The sequence below is a fragment of the Ictalurus furcatus genome, chromosome 14 (assembly GCF_023375685.1).
Source record: "Ictalurus furcatus strain D&B chromosome 14, Billie_1.0, whole genome shotgun sequence".
NCBI lineage: Eukaryota > Metazoa > Chordata > Actinopteri > Siluriformes > Ictaluridae > Ictalurus > Ictalurus furcatus.
In genome coordinates, this window is record NC_071268.1 from 11,210,307 (window position 1) to 11,222,341 (window position 12,035).

The 12,035-nt window shown below is 40.7% G+C and overlaps 1 protein-coding gene across 3 annotated transcripts in view; it reads right to left on the bottom strand.

Annotated features, from left to right (window-relative positions):
* Window positions 1-12,035, bottom strand: part of LOC128617866 (protein diaphanous homolog 1) — an 84,812-nt gene that overhangs the window by 41,645 nt on the left and 31,132 nt on the right. For 2 of the 3 annotated variants that reach the window (XM_053641060.1, XM_053641062.1), the window contains one exon: window positions 1,741-1,767. The exons of the other annotated variant lie outside the window; for it this stretch is intronic. In XM_053641060.1, the coding sequence (XP_053497035.1) occupies window positions 1,741-1,767 (27 nt within the window). The remainder of the gene's footprint in view (window positions 1-1,740; window positions 1,768-12,035) is intronic. 3 annotated transcript variants of the gene reach the window in all.

Genomic DNA, 12,035 nt, shown 5'->3' on the forward strand with positions numbered 1-12,035 from the left:
TTCTGCTTTTCACCAAACTATTGCTTTAAAAAGTAAAAGTATGGCACAGAGCAGCCAGTAGGTGGCACTGCAGGACATCAAGCCTCACCACACCGAATCAGATACTATACTCCTAAACAGTATATCGTTTGACATGGGTAGCTAAATTCAGCTTAAATCTCAAAATGTTACAAAACTGTACAGTCACAACACAGCAAATCTAACCACAGCATAACAAGCACGCGTACACACACGAATGCACATAAACATAGGCGTGCACACGCGCACACACACACAGGCGCACACACACACACCTAACAGGAGCTCTAAGGCTCTGCTAATGTCACCGAGGTGTAGATTAGTATAGAGGTGTATTCTGAAAGATAATGCTGAATGAAATCAGTTCTATTGTTTACAACCATGCAATGAAAAGTCAGTTCAGCAGCTCTTTTATAAAGGAATACTCCTATCTATCGCTTCTGTAGTCTAAGTGGGATTACTAGAAGAAAAACAAAAACCTTTTACCCAAAATTCACTTCAAACGGAAATGGTCTAAATGGTCTGAAGGTCCTAAGGGACGTTGAGGTGCATTTTGTAACCTGATTTAATGAATCCTGTATAACTGTAGCTTTCAGAGATGAATGAGGTTTTTTCCATGAAAGCAAATTGTTTGGTGAAAAAAATATTTGAGATTTGAAGGTCGGCAGCAGCTTATCGATAACATTTTTGCTTTTATCTACAAAACTGTAGCAGTGAAATTCAGCAGGTAATGCGGTTGTCGAAATGTGCAAGGAACTGTATTTGGAAACATTTTGAGAGGAAAAATTATGCACATGGTTTGTATCACGTGGCATCGTTTATCACTCGCCTCTGCTACAATAAAGCAATGAAACACCAGCGGGGAAAGGCAGGACATCTGTGTTGTGCTGAAATCTTCATGTCCCTCTGCAGGAACACGTACGGCATTAACTCTACCAGCTGTTCTCTCTAATATCTCCCGCTTCTAACTGGAAGAAAATTCCCTTTGTAATATTAAATATATATTCCCACTTTAAACAAGGCACGAGTAACACGGCCAAAAGGTTTGTGGACACCTGACCGTCACTCCCGCACGTGCTCGTCCCGTACATCCCGCTCCAGATTTAGTCCGTGTTTACCGTGGTGATAACCTCCACTCTTCGGGAAGTGGGCTTGGCTGTTGGGAATCTGTATAGTCCTTATTAGAAATGTTCAATCGATGTGAAACGTTGAGTTCACAGACTCAATAGAGGAGATATGTTGTAAAACAGGAGTATTCCTTTAAAACCATGACTGGCCTGAACATGCACAGGGAGATGAGGTACTGTAGCTCATTGAGGAGATAAAAGCACTGTTTATAGTTTATTATTATTATTATTATTATTGTTAAAGGTAGAGGAAATCTTCCAGAATGCAGTTTAAACACTGGGTGGTTCAAAGGGCTTCATGACAAACACAGGCATGTTTCAACACAAGAAGCAGTGCTGCTAGACACTGCACACACACACAGGATGTGGGGGTTAAGGGTTATGAGTGAAAGGGCAACAGGGATGGAGATTATGGTGATGCGAAGGGGGGGGGGGTTGATACAAGTCACGCGTGCCATTATATGTGGGAACTAACAGTGTGAGGGGAGTTAGCCAAGCAACACACACACACACACACACACACACACACACACACACACACTCACAATGCGTTTGCATGTGGACGGGGTGGGAACACACTGACTTATACACCTACCTCATCGGGAATGAGTCTTTTGAAGGTCTGTACAAGGAGGGGGACAAAAAGAAAGAAATCATTTATCCTGAAAATTACAGGCTTTACATTATCGACTGAACCATAAATCAGAGAAAATAAATGATAGAGCAGTGAGACAACAGCTATCAATCAATAAGGCATTCGGCATACAAGATCAGCTGTAGATAGACAGACAATCAGGAAGATCAATAGACTGATGGATATACAGATAAACATAAACATAAAAAAAGTAAAAATAAATAAAAGCAATATATTAAATCTGTCACAAGAGGGCAGAGCAGCAGCGTAAACGGACCATCAGGAAAACCTTTCGCAGCCTGTAAACAGCTTTCCTGCGGGTAAACAACAACTGCCGAAACACACACCAGAAAGTACCGCACTCGTTTGTATCGTATAATATTGTTCCTGAAGAACTAACACCAGCTGTGCAGATGGACTACGGGATGTGTAAGCATGCCGTGTGGCTCCCGGGCCCGTGTCCATCGATCACATTCCTTACCACATATCTTCTAGATATAAATAAAGAACTGTAACTTTTATTGCTTCAATAACACTGTCACTAATTAAAAAGTATAAACACATAAAGAAGTAAAATGCCACACTGTGATGGATTATACCCAGCACCTGGAACATTGCTCAGAGGACAAAACGTCCTACAGAAATGTTCTTGAAATGTTGCGTTAACATAATTTAGAGACGTAATTTCACTGCAGTAGCAAAGAGCTATCAATTCATAACCACGTCACAAGCGCACGCCGTGATCCCGATACACGTCGCCGGTTTTCTTCTCAATTTAACACGCACATGTATTTCAATACTATGGCTTAATGTTTTAAAAAAAACCTGTCCATTACTAGAGCAGAGACACACATTAACAGGTGCGTCTCAATCAGCTCCCTAGCTGGTGAATCAGTATGACGTGTACAACAGAGCGAGTTCTTGAGCTGATATTCAGTACATTTAATATTTCTGCTCCTTATTTCACTACATCACGTCTGTAAAACAAACAGGTGAACTGATTACATTGCCCTTGTGTGTGTGTGTGTGTGCGTGCTGACTGTGATGGACGTCTGATCCGGGCTTCACGCGTCGTGGTTCTGGGATTTGTTCAGAACCCACTGTGACGCTGACCAGCAGGAGGCGCTTACTGAAGACAAATGAATGAAAAAGCTGAATGGAAAATGACTGTTTAGGACTCTGTGTTTAATGAAGTATTATTCCCCTCTGTAAATAGCTGTTCATTAACTTCTACAGATATTCAAGTATTAAAATCAGGCAGAAGGCAATTCAATTCCCTAATTATCAACGCTAATAATAACGGCTGGAAATTATAATGCATTTAAAATGAGCACAAACATTCAGCGGACGTTTATTGCATTATATCAACTGTTGCTAGACCTGCTTTTCTGACCTCTATCCAGGGTAAAGCGTAATTTTCTTAACATTCCTCTGTGCACACAAATAGACACACACACACAACCCTGTTAAATCTGCTCAGCAATGATCACCACACCTCAGTGACACACACTTGCAATCCTCCATTAACAATCAATCAGTCCGACATTCCCCAAACACTCACAGAGCCGAGCCACAGCCCTTAAACCAGTACTGGTTTCACAACTGATATTTTATTAAAATATATACACACACACACACTATCTCAAAAGTGAGTACACCCCTAAGTGAAAATGTCCAAACTGGGCCCAATTAGCCATTTTCCCTCCCCAGTGTCATGTGACTTGTTAGTGTTACAAGGTCTCAGGTGTGAATGGGGAGCAGGTGTGTTAAATTTGGTGTCATCGCTCTCACACTCCCTCATACTGGTCACTGGAAGTTCAACATGGCACCTCATGGCAAAGAACTCTCTGAGGATCTGAAAAAAAGAATTGTTGATCTACATAAAGATGGCCTAAGCTATAAGAAGACTGCCAAGACCCTGACACTGAGCTGCAGCATGGTGACAAAGACCATACAGCGGTTTAACAGGACAGGTTCCACTCAGAACAGGCCTCGCCATGGTCGACCAAAGAAGTTGAGTGCACGTGCTCAGCGTCATATCCAGAGGTTGTATTTGGGAAATAGACGTATGAGTGCTGCCAGCATTGCTGCAGAGGTTGAAGGCGTGGGGGGTCAGCCTGTCAGTGCTCAGACCATACGCCGCACACTGCATCAAATTGGTCTGCATGGCTGTCGTCCCAGAAGGAAGCCTCTTCTAAAGATGATGCACAAGAAAGCCCGCAAACAGTTTGCTGAAGACAAGCAGACTAAGGACATGGATTACTGGAACCATGTCCTGTGGTCTGATGAGACCAAGATAAACTTATTTGGTTCAGATGGTGTCAAGCGTGTGTGGCAGCAACGAGGTGAGGAATACAAAGACAAGTGTGTCTTGCCTACAGTCGAGCATGGTGGTGGGAGTGTCATGGTCTGGGGCTGCATGAGTGCTGCCGGCACTGGGGAGCTACAGTTCATTGAGGGAACCATGAACGCCAACATGTACTGTGACATACTGAAGCAGAGCATGATCAGTATGCAGTATTCCAGCATGATAACGACCCCAATCACACCTCCAAGACGACCACCGCCTCGCTAAAGAAGCTGAGGGTGAAGGTGATGGACTGGCCAAGCATGTCTCCAGACCTAAACCCTATTGAGCATCTGTGGGGCATCCTCAAACGGAAGGTGGAGGAGCACAAGGTCTCTAACATCCACCAGCTCTGTGATGTCGTCATGGAGGAGTGGAAGAGGACTCCAGTGGCAACCTGTGAAGCTCTGGTGAACTCCATGCCCAAGAGGGTTAAGGCAGTGCTGGAAAATAATGGTGGCCACACAAAATATTGACACTTTGGGCCCAATTTGGACATTTTCACTTAGGGGTGTAGTCACTTTTGTTGCCAGCGGTTTAGACATTAATGGCTGTGTGCTGAGTTATTTTGAGGGGACAGCAAATTTACACTGTTATACAAGCTGTACACTCACTACTTTACATTGTAGCAAAGTGTCATTTCTTCAGTGTTGTCACATTAAAAGATATAATCAAATATTTACAAAAATGTGAGGGGTGTACCCACTTTTGTGAGATACTATATATATATATATATATACACATATATACACACATATATACATACATACATACATACATACATATATACACATACACACACACATACTAGGGCTGCACAATTAATTGAATCTCGATCGCGATTACGATTTTGACTGACCACGATTACATGAACATGATCGACTGCGATATTGACGTTTAAAGTTCGTCCTCCGCTCATAGAAAACTCCGCAGCAGATCAAATCAAGCGCTTCCTACACTTACAGCCAATCAGCATAGAGCATTTAAAATGCCAATCAGCATTTTGTAATGCCAAAACCCGGAAACGGTTTAGCATTTTAGCGCTCGAGCACTACAGAGGTTGTCAGGGACATTAAACGTTATCACGCCGAACAGGAAAAAACTTTGCAGATAATCTCAGGGCTCAACAGTGCGACTGTGCGAATAAATATTTATTTGCACCGGTGCGAGTGACCTGTTCGGAGTTGTATAATACAATCAGAATAAAAACTACAGGAAGTCCAAAATGCATCTACACCACACAACAGTTACTTTCACACTGCTTTTCATCTCCTCAGTCAACCGAACAAGTGTGGAAATACTGCAGAGAAGCCATTATGATGATGAGAGTAACTCTGTACATCATCTGCTTCAAATTCCCTATCTCCCAAACTGCAATTGTGACCTGCTCGTGTAGACACAGCGGCGTCGGGCGGAGTAAATTAATAATAATGCTAACGCTACAAGGTGGGTTTAATTGAAACCTCTTTATTAAATAATTCCTCACTAATCAAGAGTAGCAACTGTTCGGTCTGTAAACATACAGCACACTGCCGCTCTCCTTCTACACCAACTCTACTACAGCACTGAATTAATTTAAACTCAGGGTTGCCAGATATCACTGGAAAAGTCAACTCCAGTTTCCATGTTCTGATTTAATCCTCCAACACTGTGCTGGGGAACAGATCTATAAGGAACAACTGAAGAAAAAAAATAAATAAAACTACTAAAATGTAAAGACAGAAAATGTGCTTAGTTATAAAGAAATCATTTAATATATAAAAAATAGATATTATAATAACTTCGTAAAATATAAATAAAATGAGAATATGAAAATATTTAATTACTATGGGTTGCATTTAATATGAATTTGACATTAAGCTTAGTTCGCTATTTCATTAGAAGGCTATTAGCCTTTTTCCTAATATGAATCATTTTTGTGTTAATCTACTTTGAATTAGGACTCTTTATTGTTTAAGATATTTAAAAATAAATATTTTATGCTTGTTTTTTTTTTTTCTATTTATCAATTAACCAACAGTATTTCTCACTGCTATTATTTTAACTCAATTAACCATGACCATGAGCAGAGAGCTTACATTTAACTGTTTATGACAGAGTTCCTGATTAAAGTTTAAACAAAAAAAGACTGGTATCTGGATTGGTATCGGTTGTAAAAATCCTGATCGGTGCGTCCCTAATGAACACCATTAAACTAAAGCGCTTTGCATCTGACGGGTAAATGAACTCACCCAATCACATCCTATATGAGATTATTCAGATATATACACAATATACACAGAGCGGTTCGAGAACTGACTCCAGCCCAGAACCATGACAGTGGGAAATGTCTAATAGTGTAGCTTTAAATATATTTAAGAGGAGCAGACTTCAAACACTGAACATTGAGGTTTATTGTATTTGTTTACAAGGTGGAACAGGTTAACGGTTGTTTTTTGCATACAGTCTGTAAAGTTAACTGAAAATATCATTTAGTTTATCAGAAGGTAAAGTAATTTGTAATGGCTCATACTAAGTTCCTAAATTCTGTCATAACTGACCAGCTCAAGTTTTCTCATGCCTACTTTTGTGTTTTATTGTGGCACATTAACATTACCATCTCGAAAAAATAATAATAATAATAATAATAAAAAACCTAAACATCAACCGTGCTACAAAATTTTTGACTGTGCTCCTAAATTTTTGTAATTTTGTAATTGTAAAGAAACTGTTACCGTGGAGCCCTGAAACTAGTTCTCACAATCCCCCCCCCGCCCAAAAAACGTGGATGAAGATTCACCCACAGAGTAAATCCGTATTATGGAAAATGTTTAAAATCAAGTTTGTAAAAGTTGTCTGAAGCTTGGTGATGGTGATGTTGAAGTCGAGCGACCGTGGTGTAGTTCGTTTATAGCGTACGGTTAGCTGTTTATTTCTGGCGATTGTATTTCGGCTTCAAACTTCATAAACGTTGTGTTGATTTGTGAAAATTATCTTGATGGACAAAACGTGTTAGTGTTTTTTTGCAATAATCCAAAAGCCTACGGGAAAATCCCATTGGGTTTTTGTCGAGGGAACCGGTGCGATGATGACTTCCGGGTTCCGGTACAAAATGACGTCACCCCTGCGCCACTCTATTGGGTGATTTGTCTGCGTCTCTCCTCCTGTAAACACTGTTATTGCCTTTTCTGCATGCGCCTGAACTGTTTTCATTTGGTTGCATAGTTATATTTGATTGCATATTTTCATTTGGTTGATGGCATTTTTATTTTTACTTATCCTATATTTTAAGTACTATTTTATTTATATTTTGCTTCGACGAGATGACGCACTTTAAGGACCAGTCTAATTTCATGCAAAGATTTGTACATTAGCAGGAATGTAGCACAACATGGAGGCGAAAGCAGCGGTCTGTTTATTTAAATGTGAAAGTGCAATAAAAATATGTTGTCCCTAAAATAATCGTGATAAATAATCGAGATCTCAATATTGATCAAAATAATCGGGATTATCGTTTTAGCCATAATCGTGCAGCCCTAATACATACACATATATATGCATACACACACACACAGAGCAGGTTTAACAGCACATGCTATCTTCCAGATCCACATCTAAACAATAAACAACGACGTCACACACTCACACCCATCCACCCACAAGCAGGGACCTGCTGCTCTATCAGAGCTTCTGTCATTCGCATTGTGTAGCACTGTTTTAGTACGATGTGCTCATATTGAACACTGATGCGTCATGTTAGTTGAGTAGGTTTAGACTACGTGCTAGTTAGCAGGTACGTGTAGTATAATTATATCTAGGTTGTACTGAGGGTGTTAATCAGTTAATCTGATTCATCCAGGTGTGTGTATACACTACAGACCGAAAGCATGAAAATCAAGTAAGTGGGTTTAACGTCAGCTGAGCAATAAATCAACACGGCTGTTTAAGGATTATTTCTGAGAACTCAATATTGTTGCCATTATATCGAACACAAACAGAGCAGCAATATCTACACTAAACTGTAATTACACATTGCTTTTCTGTGAAAACAAATAAAGCGACTGAACAAAATTTGCCTAATGGTTTTTGGGATCTTCAATCCAACCTTTTCACGCAAATTTTAAAATGCAAATTAAAATAAAATACAGAAAAACATGAAAGGATAAATCCACATTTTAAAACAGAAAACAAAAACAAAGTCGGAATACTAGGGAACAGAAAGAAAAAGGTTTTGATGTCTGGCTGTAGATACGAGTGATGGAAACAGGATGGAAATAAATGTTGATGTAGGAGTCATGAGACACAAGTCACGTGATCACAGATAGATGTAAACATAAACATGGCCAGAACACTCTCTCGTCATGAACCTGACAAAGGCTATAAATAAACAAAGAACGAATGAATAAATATGGGCGTCATTAAAAACCTATCCATTATGCTGTTCTGTTTTGACGCTCATTCTTTTCTCACACAGGCGAAAACCAGGTTCCTCCATCCCCCCGCCATTTTCCTTCAATTCCCCCCCACCAGCCAGCTCTCCCCCGTTACCAGCTGGGGAGGGTGAAGGCCAACAAGTGATTCCCCCCGAGTTTTCAAACGGCTGCTCATGCAGAATCATAGGGCAGCATAACTCGCTTGGAGGAATCTACTATCTGCTCTCTTCCGCACACATGAACTCATACCATGCCCACAGATGGCTAGTGTGGCTGTGACTGGCCAGGGTGAAAGAGTAACATCATCTCCTCCACCCAGAGAGCATCTGAGAAAGAGTAACATCATCTCCTCCACCCAAAGAGCATCTGAAAAAAATGAACATCATCTCCTCCACCCTTTCTTTTGCCAAGCTTTGGGAAATGCGTTTTAAAATGATAAACCATTTTTTCCAGGACAATCTAGCTATTGCCACAATTGGAATGGTAGAATTTCCTGATATGTTTGCTTGTTAGTATAATATACACAGCTCTATTTTTAACCTACAAAACACATCTATTTCTCTGGTTTACAATAATGTACTCTTACATACAGTGGGGTCCAAAACTCTGAGACCACATTGAAAATCTGGGATTTTTTCTCTCCCCCATTTAAAATTGGAGAATTTTAGAATTTTGAAATATTTAAAACAAAGAAAGTAAGATGTTCAATATATTTAATATTCAAGATTCTGCACTATTTCTAGGTCCCTATTTAAATGTAAGCACATTTGCGATATCGGCCATGGTAACTGGTCAGGTTTCCCTCGTGGCTAATCTCTTCTACTGAAGCACGTGCTCAGTCGACAGTCCGAATGATTTGATCTAAAATGGATCATAAGGTTTCGAGTCCGAATAACCCAGAAACTCTGACATTCATGTCGAATTTTTCTAAAATGCTGCTTTTCACTCAAATTATAATTAAAAAATTGACATTTGGGCCCCACTGTATTTTTGAGGAAACCAATTCAATCTTCTACATAGACTTCTGATTAGTTATAAAGCTTATATTTAACGCGCTTGCTTATCAGGTCTTCAGAAGCATGTGTGTGAGAGAGTCCGGTGTGTATTATACGGCAGGGATCAAAACTATTAAATGCAAATGTTGCACACTGCTGCTGCAGACATGTAGTCAAAGCCACATGTTCCTTGTTAAGACACACACACATTCTTGTTTAAAGCTGAAATGTGGCGTGACAGTGTAACGTTTGTGTTGCTTCCTGCCTTTTTGGCGTGCAGTGTGTATGTGGCAGCCTCTGCAGTGTTTGTGTCCGTGGTGAAGCTAATAAAGAACCAGTGTGCTGTGAAAAGCAATCTAATCGTGTCCATGGAGCAAAAGAACACTTTGCACTTACTATGCAACCAAATGCACATCCCCTGGGTCACACCTCCTGCACCTCCTTAAAAGGTCTGCGGTTAATTCCCTTACCACAAAAAATACATTTAAACCATCCCATAATTATTGGCACTGCTACCTTTAGTACTTTGTGTACACTCCCAATAGCACCAAGTCTTCCATAATGCTTGATGAGAGCAAGTGATCTATGACTACTGCTCATTAAAAGATATCTCCAGATCCTCCAGAGTCCTAACTGCTCTATTGTGGACTCGCCTCTTTACATAATTACATCTATAGATTTTAATCATAGGTAAACACGGACATGCACAAAATCATTTTCTCATAACGCAGAGGCAATTTGAGAAAAGACTTCATATATACATACACATCAAGGGAAAAGGGAGACAAGTCCTCCAGCCTCCAGAGTAATTTTTCTGACTGACCTAAACTATTCCACACAGATTACTATCTGATTAGCCTCTAGCTTAAGGACAAAAACACAGAGAGAGAGAGAGAGAGAGAGAGAGAGAGAAATAAACACATTAATTTTTCTACATGAAGGATGTGCATTACTGTGCTGACGCTAAAGAGCTAATTACATGCCTGAAAGACGACTCAGTGGAGACAGTAAACGACTACGAGGCAATACAGTGTGCTCTCTATCTCCATTATTCACACACAGAGTTGGAGAAAGCTTGAGCAACCAACACAACAAATGACAGACCAGACACACACGACTCACTAGAGATAAAAACACAGGAAACACTGAGTGTATGTGTGAGGCAGCAAAGAAGCTGCCATTAATGCATCTGAAAGCTGCATTGTGTATGAAGAGAATGGTTTCAAGTGCCATGTTTATGATACACACTGCTGAACCACCGACTACGTTTACATGCACATCAACATTCCAATATTAATGGGAATCTGGCAATATTTTTAATAGTTACTGTATATTAATTCACGCAAACGCTGCGTTCCGGTCGCCGATTCAGATTAAGACAATATTCAGATTCCCCAAATTCGATTCCCACCCCTGGAATATGCCTGTTTTCATCAGAAATGTGTTGCGTGTAAACGCCTCATTCAGAAAACCCACTGAAAGGAGATAATATGCACATGCTCAGTAACACAAGGAACTGTGGGTGCTAAGAGATGCTTAGCTGTAGGCTAGGTACAGTTGCAATCAGAAGGATTCAACCCCCACTGCAAATCAGGTTTATTGTCAAAATTTACAGACTTTCGGCTGTTTGCAATGAACAAATCAGACCAAAGCAACTGAACTAGTTCAACGAATGCTTCAAGTGGTTTCCCCAAATTCAACTGAAAATGCAACTTATAACATCTCCAGTTTCAAAATTATTCAACCCCCTGAATAGAATCCCTTCCCAACAGCACAAACATGCAAAACGGGGCTCCATTAGTTGCACCAGGTGTGCTTGAGCTGGAAAACATGAAATACCGGAACTGGCTAGAGGCAGAAAACTTATGAAATACCTGGACGGGGCAGAAAAAGGAAGCCATCAATGGCTGCAACCAGATTTCTGCGAAGGCAGGTTGTGACAAACACTCGAGTGACAGCAAAATATCTGCAGCAAGACTTGGTGGCAACAGGCACTGAGGTTCCAGTGAGCACAGTAAGGCACGTACTAAACGCAGAAGGTTTCCATGCCAGAACTCCAAGATGTACACCACTACTGACACAAAAGCACAAGAAAATCGGCTCAAAATCACATAAATAAGCCACAGAAGTTTTGGGATTCTGTTCTGTGGAACTTTTCAGCACAAAGGATCAGCGGCATGTCTGGAGGAAGAAGAATGAAAAACACCCTGTGCACAGTCAAGCATGGTGGTGGTTCGGTGATGCTCTGGGGCTGCTTTGTATCCTTTGGCACTGGAAAGCTGCAGTGTGTGGAAGGCAAGATGGATTAATTGAAGCATCAGGAAATCCTAGGAGAAAACATCATGCCGTCTGTGAGGAAGCTGAAGCTCGGGCGTCATTGGACCTTCCAACAGGACAGTGATCCCAAGCATACCTCAAATACCACCAAGGCTTGGTTGCAGAAGTCGTCCTGGAAGATTCTACAGGGCCATCACAGTCACCTGACTCGAACACCATAGAAAA